Below are 15,587 nucleotides of genomic sequence, written 5' to 3'. Positions count from 1 at the left end.
GCGGACGCGGCCCCCGACGGGGCGGGGGCTTGGGGCCGGCCGGGCGCCCGTCCCTGCCCTTGGCTGGGGCCAACCCCAAAAGTATTTTGCCTGCCTTATTCTTTCGATGGTGCATTTGGGGTGTCCTGGGGCGGCTGGGGGCGGCCCCGGCTCCGAGTGGCAGGGCGCCAGCAGGTGCCCAGGGTTCCTCTCCCCGGGGCCCAATCCTGCGCCCCCGGAAAGCAGCGCCGGCTGCACTGGCTTCGAGGGGAGCAGGGTGCGGCCCTGGTCTGCAGGACAGAGCGGGACCCTCTGGGGTCCGGGGTCGCCTGAGGGAGCCCCCGGCACTGCACACGGCAACCGGCACCCCCGGTGTCCCGCTCTTCTTCGCAGCGAGGGGCCGTGCATCGCCTCCGAGAACCGAGTCTCCATCCGATCCTCTTGATGGCGAGTTTTCTGCATGTAAATATAACCTCTCTAACAGCGCTTTCCTCCCCCGAAGCTTTCCCATGTGTTTATTTAAAAAGTTATTATCTCGGGGAAAAAAATCGTTTTCAGTCCTTAAGGGCAAAACTGTTAACTGCTTTGAGCAGGAAGACATCTGATCTCTCACGACTATCCCCTGCCTCTTGGCAAACAGAATAAATATCTGATCGTAAATGAAATACCTGCGTGGAGAGGGGGAGAGAACAACCCTCGGCGGGTGGGAAAGGAGACGCTCGTATTATGCAATAATCACGGTTCATTGTACACGCACTGTCTTAACGAGTGGATGACACCGGTGCGATAAATAGGAACCATTGTCGGGTGACACAGAGGACAATTATAACGCGTGACTGCACTTACTGCCCGTTTCCCGCACCGAATGCAGTGCACCCTCGCTTCAGCGCACCCCCTTCCCCGCGCGCCGGGAGCCGCGCGCTCAGCCGGGCTGCGCATCCTGCGCTGCCGCGCAGGCAGAGCCCTCCGCGGCGCCGGGCGCAGCCCGCCCGGGACGGCGGGACCTGTGCCCCCCGGGGGTGGCCGGAGGATGCTCCGGGGAAGGGTCCCCTCCCCAGGCCGCCCGGGAGCTGGCTCCGCAGCCGTCAGCCGGAACGGCTTCAGAAACAGAGTCCAAAAGACTGACGAGGAGGATCTAGATGGAAGCGTGGGTGACCAGACCTGATCCCTCGGCAGCTCTGACGTTCAGCTCGTTTTAATTCCTTTCTAGCGTCTGGAGACAAACGCATAGTATTTATTATTACAACGCCTTTCTCTTAGCTCCAGGTCTCATCTGGAGCTAGGCGGTGAGAGAAAAATCTCCCAATATCTGACACATCGAATGTTACCTCGGCGTACACCTCGTTTGGGGGTAAAACTTAGACTTGATGCACGCTCTGATTCCATTTTCCTGCCTTTCTTTCTATTCAAATCGGGAGCCTTATTTTCCTTTCTTAAAGGACTTCCACACGTGAGCCTCACGGTGGCTCGTTAAAAAATATCCTCTCTTCAGAAAGCGGCTTATTAACCAAATCGATCGTAAAAGGAGGAGGAAATGCTTGTGGCGTTGTCCGTCCCGGAGAATAAACGCGCTCCCCACTGCCCGCGGGCGTTTTCTCCCTGCGGGTAGTCTGTAAAGGGCACGGGATGGTGCTTTGCGCAGTCTGGGGATATAGAGCATCATTCGTGTAGCGATCCGAATGGGTTCCCTCCTGCTTTACACCGGTGGGGCGGGGGGAGAGGGGGGCTGGAGAAATCGGACAGCCCCCCCCCCCCAGGTCACCAGCACCAGCTACTACAGACTCATTATGCTGTGGCATTTCGTGGTGGGGATGCTGCCCACGGCCCGACGGATACGGGAGCGAGGATGCTGTGGCAGTGCCCGCCCGCCGACTCCCCCCGCCCCAGGCTGGGACAGGCGAGGCGGAGGTGGGCCGGGGGGCAGCCTGGACCCCGGGGGGGGGAAGAGGGGGAGGCGGGAGGCGGAGCTGGCCGGGACGGCCCGTCGCTGCTGCTGCTGCTGCTGGAGCCGGTCAAACTGCACAGCCACTTCCCCCAGGAGCTTCCCTTTCATCTCCCCGCTCCTGGCGCCTGCAAAACAGCCTCAGTTTGTCTGCAACGTCTCTCCTCCCCCTGCGCTCCCTCCCTCCCTCCCCGTCCCATTCCAGCCGAGAGCCCCAGGACCGGGGCGCCCAGAGCCCGCCCCGGCTCACGGGGGCTGATGCTGCCGGAGGCGTGGAGGGGGACTGGGGGGCATCGGGGGGTTAGGCGGTTTCTGGGCATCCTTGGGATGCGGCCGTGCTCCGTTGGGGAGCACACGGGCGTGGGGCTGGAAATCTGCCCCAGGGAGGGGCCGCCCCGGGAGCCGGGAGGCACCCGCCGAGCCCCGACGGCCGAGACCCTGGGACCGCCCTCCCCGGGAGCGGGGTCTCACCGGGGACACGAGGGGGGAGCCCGACGCAGGGGAAAGCCCCCGGACTCACGCCGGTTCCCCGGGCCGGGAGAATTCCCTGCCGGTGTGAGGCTGGGCGGCCGCTGGGAGATCGCGGGTACGGGGGAAAGCCTTAATGCCTCATTTCTCCAAGTCCCGTCCCGGCGAGGTTTCCGTCCCGGCATTCAGTGCCGTGTGGGGCTTCATTCTCCTATGTTTAACTGATAGGAGGATGAGGGAGGGGAGGGGTGAGGGAGGAGAGAAACCTCCAAGTTCAGACTTTAGACAGAAAATGCTCCAACCTCGCGATGGGCTAACACTGAAGAGGGCAAATGCCATGAGCAAACCCTGCCATGCTTTGCTGTCCCAGCCGCCCCTATGGCACCCAAAAGCCAGCCAAACCAGGCTGGATGAGCCAACTTTGCTCTGTGATTCACAATGCCGAGAGAAGCTTGTCCCTTGGTCCCCCTCCTTCCTCCAGCCTCCCAAAGCATGACAGCACAGAGAAGCCTCCCCAAGCCCACGGGGGTGACATGCAAGCCTGCACACCCAGGCCGCAGCCAGGCAGCCAGGGAGAGAAGCTGCACCCAAGGGACGTGATCGGTGTCACCATGACCTGCCCTCCTGCGAGCTCTCCTTCTTCCCCAGGCGCCCTTCCAGCAGGCATTGACTTTGGGAGCGCGGTATAATTATCTGTAGCATTTTCAGCAGCCCCACAATGGCTTTCCACGGGCGGTGCATTGTTCTTGACACACATGCATTGTTCCTGCATGTCCATCAATTCTCATTTACTTGTCACGGTGCAGGAAGCATGGAGAAGGGAAAGGAAGGGGAGAGGGGGGAGAAGAGGGACAAACTCAACCCCATTGCAGCAGGAGAGCTTGCAAGGCCGGGGCTGGCTGATTGCTGTCCTGCATCTCTCTGCGAGTATCTCCCAGCAAAGAGATGACCTCTCTGGGGAAGGAGAAGTGACAAATTTGGGGACAGCAAGAGGAGCTGGAAAGGCATCAGTTTCTGGGATCAACTACTACTTTCACCCCTGGGGAAAAGCCCGAATCAGGGCTCTGTTGCCTGAAATGTTGCAGCCTGCCTCAGCCGGGTTAGTTGGGCTGAGGCAGTGGAAGGCATCACCTCTCTTTGCAGATCTTGCCTGGCTTTAATCCTTAACCTGTCGAGGTCCGCAGTAACACTGCTAGCAGTAAGTAATGAGTGTGCCAACCCTACTATTAGCCCCACTGATGAGTGGGGTTTTGTAACACAGCTTCTGGTACACATCTTCCCACACGCCTTCCCACAGCGCAGTCGCGTGCCCTGGTCCCAATTTGCCATCCACAGCACCAGGCGAGATGCTATCAGAGCTGGGGTGGCTCAGATACTTGTTGGCTGACCGGGGGGGTTGGGTGACCAGGGCTGTAAGGGGTCAGGGGGACCCCTGGACCCAGCACAGTGCACTCAGTGCAGCTCCATCCTTCAGATGCTGCCTGGCCTGGCCTGGGCAGAGGAGCACAGCCCGAAGAAAATCCGCACAAGACCAGTTCCTCTCCCAAAATCAGCTCCCAAACTGCCTTCTAGGAAAAGGTATAATCACCCAGGTGCGGAGGGAGTGGGAAGTCGTGATTTGTGTTAGCAGGACTGGGGACTTTCAAGACTGCTACATGGGCTGGCAGGAAAGTCAGGAGTCCAGATCGAGCACAAGAAGAGCTAGTGAAATCCTTCACGTTCTGTGGAAGGGATATAACAAAACTGCACAGGGAGGAGAGTCCTGCAGCCACCCAGGACCAAGCCTGCAGCTCCATCCAAGCCGCCCCTGAAGTCAGGGCAGGGGGCGAGGAGCTGCACCGCACGGCCCCAGACCTGGGCAGAAGCACTTCCCAGAGTATTTTGTTTTTTTAGAGCCTTGGTTATAAATAACACCAAAACGACTCCCAAACTCTGCATTTCCTGGAGGTTAAAAAAAAAAAAAAAAAAAAAAAACAGCGAAAGCTGCAGGCACAGCATGAAATAACGCCCAGCGTAAGATTAAAAGAATTATGAAAAGAACAATATGTCTTTGCTTTTATCCGCGCAGCAATTAGAAATGCTTTTTAAAGGGTACTCTTTATTCATACCACTGGTAGGAAGTCAAAAAGTGAGAGAATCGCTTTCATAGTACTGGTTTGATATGACTCTTAATTAAGGGCTGCATGCCCCTAATTTATTAAAGCTCATCTATTCATCACGTGTGTAATTGACGCTGGAAAAAAATAATAATTACAGATCTAACCTCTGCAGAGTGGTTTTGCCTGACTTGGGTCCTGCTGCCGAGGAAGCACAGACAAAAACCCCCTTTTCGGACGGAAAATGAGCGGCGCGGAACAGGCGCCCGCGTTCCTCCGCGGGGGCGTTTCGATAAGGGGGGGTCCAGCATCCCGCACCCCCCAAGCCCGTGCAAAAGCACCTCGCTTCTAGGGGACCCGGCCGGGGGCCGGGCAGAGCCCGGGCCGGGAGAGCCCGGTGCGGGAGGGCCGGCGGGGCTGGGGCGCGGCAGTACCCGACGGGGCGGCGGGGGCGCGGCTGGGGGGGCCGGGGGGGCCGGGAGGAGCCGGGCCGGCGGCGAGAGGAGGCAGAGCCGGGATCTTCTAAAGTTTCCTCTTCGCCTAATCATCGGCCTTAATTACCCCGCCGGCTTTTTTTCTTGCTTCGGTATGATTATAGCCCTGGCCGGCTCCCTAATAGCACGGCTCCGCTGGCTGCCCGTGTCATTAACTCCTAATTCATTTCGGAGGGGACGGGGGAGGGGGAACACCCCAAACAAAATAAGCCCCGGAAAAAAAAAAGGGAAAAAAAAAAAAGGTTTCTACCCGCCCCCCCGCTGCCGAGCCAATGGCATGAGTCACCCCCCGACGTCAGGCCCCAGCGCGGGCCCTGATTGGCCCGCGGGGCGTTTACTCCACTTCCCAAAGGAGGAAAGAGCCGGGGAGCCCCCAGAGGGGGGAAAAAGGGGGGCGGCTCCGCAGCGCCTCACTCGCGCAGTCCCCGCGCAGGGCCGGGCAGAGGCGCAGCGCAGCTCCCGGGCGGCCCCGCTCCAGCCTCCCTCCGCACCCGCGATGGCTTCTCCTTCCAAGGCGAAGGAGGTTTTCTCCTCCGACGAGGAGGGCCCGGCGGCCGGCGCCGAGGAGCACCACAAAGTCAAGGTGTCCAGCTTGCCGTTCAGCGTGGAAGCCCTCATGTCCGACAAGAAACCCCCCAAAGAGCTGCCGCTGGCCGCGGCGGGGGGCAGCGCCGACGGGGCGGCCGTGGGCACCTCCAGGAACCTGCTGCTGCCGGGCCACGGCTCCCGGGACGCGCACAGCCCCCCTGGGGCGCTTACAAAAACCTTCGACACCGCTTCGGTCAAATCGGAGAACTCGGAGGACGGCACGTCCTGGATCCAAGAGGCCGGGAGATACTCCCCTCCGCCAAGTGAGTGGCCGGGCAAGCGGCGGCGGAGGGCTGCGCGGGGCTGCGCGGCGGCCGGGGAGCGAGGGCGGGCGGGCAGCGCTCCGGCCCCGGGCTCCCAGCCCCGGCCCCGAGCTGCGCGGCTCCCCGGGCGCCGGGATGCACAGGAGCACGCTCGATATATACATACATGTATTATATTTTAGATACGTATTTGTATCTACGGGTGTGGGATTTTTCTAAGTTTGCCACATAGTTGTTCGTATGTATGTTATATGTATGTTATATTTATAAATATATTTATGCAGTTATATATTTATATATATGATCTTATGTGTGTATATAAATATATAATGCTTCTAAAACCGTAGAGAGAACGGGAGCTACCACGGACGGGCTCCCTTTCCCGACATACCGCTCACCGGCTGCCACTTCGCCCATTTATGTTATCCCGTTGCAAGGAGAACTGGAAATTCTCCCTGTTCCCATCTCCCTTACGCCAAACGTTGCAAAGCGGACTCCTCGCTCTTAAGCACTCGGGACTTGTCCCTTCCAGGCTTGCGCGCTTTCTGCGCGCCGACTCCCGCCGCGGTCTCTCCTGGCACGGTGTTTGCTTCTCTCTCCCTCCTTGCCCGCAGCCTGTCAAAGCTTCCCGAGCTGGGCCTGACCCCTTTAGCCCCTGCCATCTCTCCCGACCCCCTCCCCACCGCCTTGGGGACACGCGGTCCGGAGGTGACAGGTCACTTCTTAAACCCTTGTGCCGTGCGAGCCGCGCTGCTGTGTCTGCGCTGAGGTGCGTTTCGCTTTCGGTGACATCCCTTAAAAAAAAATAATAAAAAAAAATCAATTGCTTTTCAGAACATAAAAAGCCCCGAAAGTACCTTCAGGAAAAGGTGAAAAACGTAACCGGCAGTGCTGGGCTCTCTGCCTTCCCCTCCAGAGCCTGGGCGGCTCTACACCTGCCTTAGCAGATCGATCCGCTCTCCTCCACGCATCCCTGACTTGCCTGATGTAAATTAAATGCTCTGCTTTATTTAAGCTAATGACTTTACAGACGCGAACCATTGAGCTGGGCAGTCGCAGTTTTTGCTTCTGTAATCTAACACTGCAAGAAGGAAGTTTAGTGCTATTACAGCTCCTCTTTTTTGGGGGACAATCATCTCATTTTGGCTTTCAGCCGCTTCCTTTCCTTTGTGATAACCCCGAATTAATTTGATTTCTAACGTGCTGGGAGAGGGCCCGGGAGGAAAGCAGCCCGCCCGTGCCATTCCCTGCGCAGCTCCCGTTTGTGATTTTCATGTGCCCTCAAGTATATTGGAAAACCGTGAGAAGAAGCGTGTGCTCCTACCCAGAGCCCCTCCTCTCACCCTGCCCTAAACCCCAGACTTAGACAAGGCCTCATCTTCTCCCGCTACTTTTTTTTTTTTTTCCCTTCGAAATTCCCCCTCTTTCTCTATTAAAATCGTCGATTCGTAGAGATCTGCAAAATAGCTTTGTAAAGGACTTCAGTAGCTGGGGAGTTCAGGTCCGGTGGTTTTCAGGGGGATTTGGGGCGAAAAATGATGATCAGGGAAGGGAAGATCCTTCGGCCTCGGTCACCTTCCTGATTTCCCACCTCGGCGGCTCTCGGCCCCCTCGGAGCCGGTGGGACAGCAAGAGGCAAAGACCGGTTCTCTCGCAAGAAGCCCGTCTGTCCGTGGAGGGTTTTGACATTAGAAGTAGCTCCTTGATTTATTATTAGTAATATTATGGGTGGGGAAAGAGCTGGAAAAATTAGATTTTGAGGAATACGGAGAGGGAACCGTCTCCAAGTGATGTTTTTTGTCCGACTTCGGTCAGAAAACGGAGCATAAACAGAAAAAAACAGCGAAAGAAATCACTGCAGCGAGTGCTTGAGGACTGGCACGGGATGAACGCAGTTACAGGGGCTGCGGTGGCGACGGTCCCCGCTTCTTATCAGAGTTTGGCAGTCACTTGGGGGTGGTGAGGGAAGAAGCCCGACAACGTCTGGATGTGTTCCGGGGGAAATATTTGTCCGGGATTTAATTTAAAACCCCGATTTCGCCGTTTCCCCCGTGCGCAGCAGAAGTCGGGACGGGGCGGGCTAAGCGAAAGCCGGGGAGGCGCTGGGCCGGGAGCGGTCCCCGGAGCGACGGTCGCCCTTGTAGACCCCATCCCTCCTGGCAGGACCCCCCCCTTTAGCTGCGTCTTTGGAGAGCTTCGCTTTGAGAAAAGAAATAGGTTGCGTTTAGAAAGCGGGAGTGGAATAAAGGGGTGACGGGTAGTGAATTTAGTATCGATTTAGTGTAGTTTTAATTTAGGGTAGTTTTAGGAGTGAACCAAATGTCACGGTGGGTACCTTAATTATTAAAATGCACCCTGTGATCATAAGACGGTATTTGACAAGTTGTTTCCTAAGAGGACTTTATTTCTCGCGCTCAGTATCTGGAACAAGAGTAAGAAGAGAAATCTAACTTTTTCTGCTGTAGCTGTTTTCTCCCTCCCCTTTCTGAACTTTTGAACACTCTCCTGGTGGGATTTTTTTAATTGCATGATATTCCCTTAAACAGCTTCGTGGTCCAATTTATTTAAAAAAATAAAAGAGGAAAGTGAAAGGGGTTCAGAAAACACGACGTGCAAATCCTGACAAGCGTCTACAGCCTGTATAAAATTTAGCAGCATCTTAAGAGCAGCCTGTGTGTCATTTTCTGTGTCAAGCTGGGGAGCCAGAGTGGCTTGTTGTATACCTCAGGAGTGATCCGAAACACAGCCAAATTGCTAAGCCTTTCAAGTCAGCCGCACGCTTTTTAATTATTCGTCAGATTGCAAAATTATTAGTGAAATGCAAAATGAATCTAGAGACAAGTCGGCGATGTGCCATCCCGGGCACATGTGCCTAACCTGGTTGGGGTTATAAGGCAAGCACAAAAGGTAGTAGATTTCCTGACTTGTATTGGCTGCAGATGCTGCAGCTATGTGTTGGGTTTTTTTAATTGGCAAATGTCGTAAAAGCTAAATGTTGAAGGAAAAGTGCACTGCTTTCTTCTTTTTTTGATACTTGCTGAAAACCAGAAAATACTTCTTGAAAAGTTGTTAAGCTAATGGAAAACTTGCTCTTGATTTTAAGCAGAGAAGGAAGAGCAAGAAAAATGCCCAGGTATCAAACCCACAAAAACTATCAGACCCACTTCAGCTGTCAGAAAAAAGATAGGGTTGACTTGTTGCTCTTGGTGGAGAAATCCTGGAGTGGGGCTGGGCTGGGCTTGTCTCTTGCACCACCGTCCTTTTATGAATCTCCTGCTTTTGCGTGTATGTTCGTCTTGCGCTTTGTTGGAGTTACTCCTCCAGTTCTGCAGCTACCAAGATAGCTCTTTTGTGTGCTCTAGACCCCTATGATGTGACTCCTCAAGCGACCTGCTGTGTGTGTATCTTTGAATCCTTCGTGCCCTGTTTGCCTACAAGCTGCCCTTCTGAAATCACTGAGCATATATTTCACTTCCCAGGACACCTGCTGAAGTCCTGTGAACATAACTTTGGCCAGGAAAAGATTTCCAGAGCCACTTGCAAAAGGATCCCCTGTTTTGAGGGTATCTCCTGGTGGGACTCTCTCTTCAGATACACCCCCCCTTCCTGCCCCAGCCCTCAACCGCAGCATCTCTCCAGAGCACCCAGGTCTCCCTGCTTTTGTGATAACCGGCCTTTCCCTTCCTTGCAGGACACCTGAGCCCCACTGCCTGCACCCTGAGGAAGCACAAGACGAATAGGAAGCCCCGAACCCCGTTCACCACTTCCCAGCTGCTGGCTCTGGAGCGCAAGTTCCGCCAGAAGCAGTATCTGTCCATCGCCGAGAGAGCCGAGTTCTCCAGCTCCCTCAACCTCACAGAGACCCAGGTCAAAATCTGGTTCCAGAATCGGAGGGCCAAGGCCAAGAGACTGCAGGAGGCTGAGCTAGAGAAGCTCAAAATGGCAGCGAAGCCCATGTTGCCATCGGGGTTTAGCCTCCCTTTCCCCATCAACTCTCCCATCCAAGCTGCCTCACTGTATGGAACATCCTACCCTTTTCACAGACCTGTGCTTCCTATCCCGCCCGTTGGACTCTATGCTACTCCCGTTGGATATAGCATGTACCACTTATCCTAAGAAGATCAGAAAGACAAAGCGACAGTGAGACAGACTTCCTGGTGGATCATGTCCAACCCTGAGAAGGCAGTACCCCAACCAGTACTGGCCGTTCTTTCTGCACGCTTCTGTCTGCCACCCTGAGTGTACGGGAGTTTGCGTTAGCAAAGCAAGGCATCCTGTATGCTACGGGTTGGGTGTCTTCTGAGAGTGCTCTGAGCGCTCAGAGTCTGATCCTCAAAGAAAAAAAACATGTAAAAACAAACAAACAAAAAAAATATGAGCAAAAGTAGGGTTTTTATACAGCGCACGTAAAACTAGAATAAAAAAGAACGGGTGAAAAAGCAATCTCATCTTACGGAGGCAGAGATTTCCCGACGCCTTCCTGATGGGGCCCAACACATGTTTAAAGTAAGAGGGGTGCATGCCCTAAACCCACACTCTCAAGTGTCATCACTTAATATGGGGGCAGAGGGGAGGGAAATAAAAAGGTATAATCAAGGTTTTGTTGATTGTTTTGTTTTGTTTTGTTTTTTTTAAAGAAAGCAGAGCCCTTAGCTAGAGACACCGTGTAAATAGAAACTAGACCCAGTAGAGTCCGAGTGAAGTTCAGAGCCAGCAAGTTCCTGCATTTCTGGGGGTAGGGAAAATTTTTGCATCCCAGACCTCGACAGATCTTTACAACAAGATGAGCATCAGGGCCCCTAAATGTAGAGCAACAGCTTTATCCACTGTTGGCTCCTGTAATGCCTTTATCTGTATAAATAGCTTCAGCGTTTGTTAAGCACTGTGAGGGGAGGTAAAGTGCAAGGGAGGGTTATTAGGCAATCTGGTCTTTATCTCTTCCTATTGGCATGCTTAGAAATTTTTGGCTACAGCCAGGTAATCTTGGCTCTGCAATGCTGTTTGAAAACCAGGAGAGAGGGAAGGAAGTTTTCTGGGGAAAGACGACGTGGGTTGTTTCCACAGCGGTGGTGAGCAAAGGATTGTTGAACACTTCTGGGAGATGTTTGGGGTTTTTTATTAGTATTTGCAACAGTGTATTAAATAGAAGAACTCCCCGAGTCTTCCTCGCCTTCCCTTGCTAAGGATGCCAACAGAAGTGACTCACGCTTCAAGCCCTTCTAAAGAGAGATCCAGGTATCACAAACAACCAACCCTACGAGTAGGACGGTGGGGTGCCAAGAGGCTGCGTAACCTGTCTGTCCCCCTGGGAGCTCCCCGAGCACTGGCGGTATCTTCCCCAGGCTTCTCCTTGTAACTATTGTATTATGTGTATTACTCTTGCTAAACTCGGTGAGAAAGTTACTCCAAAGGCTGTGGAGCACTGAAGGCAGAGCTTCTCCTGGATTTATTTTCTTAGCATGTCGTTGTGGAAGAAAGAAAGGAACAATCAAAAAAAGCAGAAAAACGAAAAAAAGCCACGAGGTTTTGCTGGTTTTAGTTTGTTTTGACCCAGGCACTGTTGCCGCCTGGGACCCACTATAGATGAACTTCCCCTCTCCCTTTCCCTCACCCCCAATCTTCCATTATAGGGAAGTCCCTTTGAAAGGGATGCCTTGTACAATTTTATATATTTTATTGAAGATTTATTATTTCTTATCTCTTATTTCGAATTAAATTAAAAAAGAAAAAACATGTTTAATCGCGTGTGGGTCTGTGAGTGTTTGGAGTTCTTTAAAAGGTAACTTCTCGCCGTGTGTGTTTTGCACCGCTGGGTCAAGTTCAAAGGAATGTTTGGGTTGCCTTTATGATTATTTCCCCTTTCTGAATCTGAATTAAAGCCAAATTTGCAGCACATGAAGGTGAATTGCAAGTCAACAATTCAAAGTCGAAAGCCAAACCTTTTATGAGGTTTCCTTGTTTTTAACAACCGCTTTTAGGCGCCTCTGTTCTTTACAACATCATACTCTGGTGATGTTTCCATCCCTTTTCTTAGCTCGTGTGCCCTTCTCTTTTGCTCAAGGACTCTCCCTCCGACTCGCCTTCCCATTGACCTCAAATCTGTGCTTTAGTCTCGACCCCCGCAGTACTTGGGGGTCATCTTGTACAGGTAAGACCTGGCAGGGACCCTGCAATACTTCATTACGGTTGCATTTCAGGGCTCCCATGTGCTGTCAGCCTGTCCCAGGGTTTTCGGGGCAGCCTCCCTCAAGGGACGCGCGTCCATGTGCTGCCCGGAGAGCAGATGCTGGACCACCCCCCCCGGCCTTTCTGGCGAGGGGGGCTCGGGTTCGCTCAGAGAAGAGGGGTACCCGGGAGGTCAGGGGCAGTTTACCACGTCACACCCAAGTCCCATGCTGGCCCAATGTGAACTTTGTTGTAGGAGGCTCAGTCGGGTTAGGAGTGACCTCGGGGATCCCAGCCGGAGAAGAAGGTGTGTTTGCCTCTGCTGAGGCAGCCGGGCCGTCGAACTCGGCTGCGCTCCCAGCCGCGCAGAGGGGAGCCTTCCCCTGCTCCAGCCTCGCAGCTCTCCCGAAGGCGGATCGCTCTCCCTGCACACGCCGCACCTCGGAGCGCTTCCCGCGGGCAGAGCCCGGGGGGCGCCCCCCGCCCGCCCCCCCGAGTCCCCGCCTGCCTCCCTGCGGGCCGGGAAAGCGGCGCTCAGCACCCTGCCGGATCGGGCCCCGGCTGTGAAGGAACGGGGGGGGGTGAAAACACCTCCCGACCTGGGCTGCGAGGAGGGGGCTGCGGGCTGGGATAGCGGCTCGGGGGGCTCGGGGCATCGAGGATCCCGCCCTGCTCACCCCCCCTCCCGACTCTGACCCCCCCCGTTAACCTTCCCGCTTCGCAACTGTAGGGAACAAAGCTGGCGGACTCTAATCTCCATGCAGACTTTTCAAATTAGCATTTACTGCCGCATAAAAACCGGAGACAACCGCTTCTTTCCCGGGCTCCCTCTTTCTGAGGAATTATCCCCCTAACTCCAGGGCAGGGTGAAGCCCCTCTCGCCCCTATCCTTCCCCGTCCGACGGTCCCGAGTGCTTTCCTAGCTGGGCTGGGCTGGTTATAAATAAACCAGCGGTATTTTTTAACCTTCAGTATAAATCAGCTGTGTCAGGGATTACAGCTAAATCTTTTCGCTGGAAATTCTTTGAGCGCAGGAGCTTTGTGTGTGTTATGATAGATCCTTAAATGGATACAGATTTATTGCAGAACACAAGGGTGTTGAAGGAAAAGCTTCCAAATCTCGGTTACAACCTCTGCTATGGGAAAGGCAGGACGGATCCGTGACACCTTCCCCGAGCTTGCGGATGGCATGACAATTCACCCTGCGCCCATTATTAACTTGTTCCAATTAAAGCCTTCAGAAAGGCCGAGTTAATTGAGTATTATATTTTATTAGGAGGGAGGTGTCAAGCTTTACTCATGAGACTTCATCATCGGCCTAATGGGAGCTGCCCCGCAGGCAGATCTGTAACTGAATAAATTACAGCAAGGCAGGGAAATCAGAATGCTACCATTAAAAGCGATGCACTTACTGAAATTCCTCCTCCACTTTCGCAAGAGGCTGTGGGGTGTGGCTTTAATTAGTTATTTTAATGCAAAGTTAAATTGTTCCCAAAGTATTTTCTGACACAAAGCAGATGCGATGATTAGAAGTTGAGTGAGACTGAAAGGAGTTGGCAACTGTTCCAGGTACATCTATATATTTTAAATTTCCAACAGAAAGTGAAAAATAATTAGAGCAATAAATAATAAACATTAAAAACAACGCGATAAATTATCCCGATCCTTAAAATCCCGACTTGCTGAACGGCGGCCCAGGCCGGCCGGGCACAGCCCCGCTCTCCCGGGACCTTAATTCACAAGGTATGGATTTGTTGACATAAACAGTTAGGAATGGGCTTTCTGACTCGCTACGGCCAAGCGTTCATTACCTAAAGCCACGGGCGCTCGGAGCCTGCATTTCATGTTGTCACGTTGCCTTGTCAAACCCCGGAATTCCTGCATTTTATGGGGAAGGAGGAAAACTCGCTGGCTGCGGCGCGTCTGTGAGCCGGCGTGCCCGAAAGCGCGGGGGTTTGGTCTCCGCCGGGAGCCTCGCTGCCAGGCCGGGGGCAGCGGGCACCCAGCTCGGCGGGGCGGCGGCGGCGACCCGGGAGGACCCCGGCCCCTCGGCCGGCCTCAGGGGCCGTACCGGCGGGGAGGGAGCCGCTCCCGGCTGGGCACCGGCTCCGGGCAGCGGGGGGAGGCTCCGCGCCGCGGGGGCTCCGCGCAGAGGCGGACACCTGCTCCGCGGATCCCAGCCGGGGGGGCCCGGGGGGCGCAGCGAACCCCCGGGCCGGGCAGGTGGGGGTGGCAAGCGGAGTCCTGCCACAGCATCCCTCCCCCGGCCCCCAGCCCCGGTGCTGTCTTCCTGGCGCGGGCACCCCCGCACCGGGGATTTGCACGCACTCGTACACCGTACGGGTACGCGCGCGTGTGTGCGCGCACACCCCCCCCCATAGCGATGAGCTGTACGTTGCGGACTTCCATACAGTGTCTGTGCGTCGCGCCGCACAAATGCCATAGGCACCCGACGGCCCGATTTGCGCACACCTGGGGCTTGGCAGGACTCTTTGGGGTGAGTGCTGGCCACTCGCGGCAGGAGGAGGGGAGCCCACGGAGGGCAGGAGGGGGTGGATGACAAAGGACGACCCACCCGCCCGGAAAGCGCCCACCTCCCCGGTCCCCCGTGCCGCCCCCGGGGCCGCGGAAGGAGGCTCCAAGCCACGCACCCGCCCCGGCTGCGCGCAGCTCCCGCGCCAGTAGCCGGAGAGTCCGCGGAGCAGCTGCGGTGGATCCAGCTCCCACCGACCCCAGGGCTGTTCAGATAGGGAAGTTATCATTTTGCTTTCTCCAAAGTATATTTCCCCCCCTCTATTCACCCCTGGTTTGCTATCCCCGCAGACTAACGTGTATCTCTTTAGCAAAAAATAAATAAAAAGCATTAAACGGGACAAAAAAAATCTCCACAAACAAACAACAACCAACTCTCCCCCCGGTGTTGGTGTAATTCTCTCGTGTCTACGATCAATAACCACCACGGAGATTTAAAAAAGCTTTTTGGGGGGTCATGTCTCGAAGTTAAGCTACTTTCGGCGGTGCCCGCTTGCTTTGCCTAGGAAGTCTCTCTCGCAGAATAAAACCAAAGCGGTTATCCCGATTTTTGTCCCTTCCAGAGCAGGGGGGATATTTTTCCAGTGGAAAGCATTAGGGGTCTCGGGGAAACCGCATAGCTCATCCCCGCGCTGGGAAACCCGGGGACCGGCCGCTACACGGGTCACGCTCCTTTTCGGTGCCGGGCACCACCGGGGGGGCGGGGGAAGGCTTTGGGGTTTTTTTTTGTTGTTGAGCTTTTTTGTTTTGGTTTGGGTTTGACTCCCTTAGTCCCTCGATGTGTGTTTCCCACCGTAATCCATAAGGCATTTGGCGGGTGCTACCAGCAGTTCCCAACCGGTTGCACGAAAGGAATAAAAATCTTTCCATCCATTATATTTCAGTCTTTTAACACCAGAGCAATTCTGTCCCTGCTGTTTTAGTGGAAATACCGGTCTATAAAGCTGCAACTGCAGTATATTTTAAAATGCTACCTTTTTTTTTTTTTTTTAGGGGATCGGAATAATTCTGCTTTGCTTGGGAAGGAAAAGTCTCAAGCAATGTATGTACGATTAATGTT

The 15,587-nt window shown here is 54.7% G+C and overlaps 1 protein-coding gene across 1 annotated transcript; it reads left to right on the top strand.

The window, feature by feature from the left end:
* Nucleotides 1-5,475: 5,475 nt before the first annotated feature.
* Nucleotides 5,476-9,946, top strand: MSX2 (msh homeobox 2). Its single transcript, XM_059825494.1, has 2 exons — nt 5,476-5,830; nt 9,522-9,946. The coding sequence occupies exons 1-2, from the start codon at nt 5,476-5,478 to the stop codon at nt 9,944-9,946; spliced, it is 780 nt and encodes a 259-aa protein (XP_059681477.1).
* Nucleotides 9,947-15,587: the final 5,641 nt, after the last annotated feature.

Source organism: Gavia stellata, chromosome 16 (assembly GCF_030936135.1).
Source record: "Gavia stellata isolate bGavSte3 chromosome 16, bGavSte3.hap2, whole genome shotgun sequence".
In the NCBI taxonomy this organism is placed as follows: Eukaryota; Metazoa; Chordata; class Aves; order Gaviiformes; family Gaviidae; genus Gavia; species Gavia stellata.
The sequence above is the reverse complement of the archived record's forward strand: the minus strand, read 5'-3'. Positions and strand labels throughout refer to the sequence as shown.

Excerpts from the sequence above, each read along its gene's own strand:
- MSX2 (XM_059825494.1), top strand. The coding sequence starts at position 5,476 with ATGGCTTCTCCTTCCAAGGCGAAGGAGGTTTTCTCCTCCGACGAGGAG. Across the intron at positions 5,831-9,521 it reads GAGATACTCCCCTCCGCCAA|GACACCTGAGCCCCACTGCC; the intron begins GTGAGTGGCCGG and ends CCTTCCTTGCAG.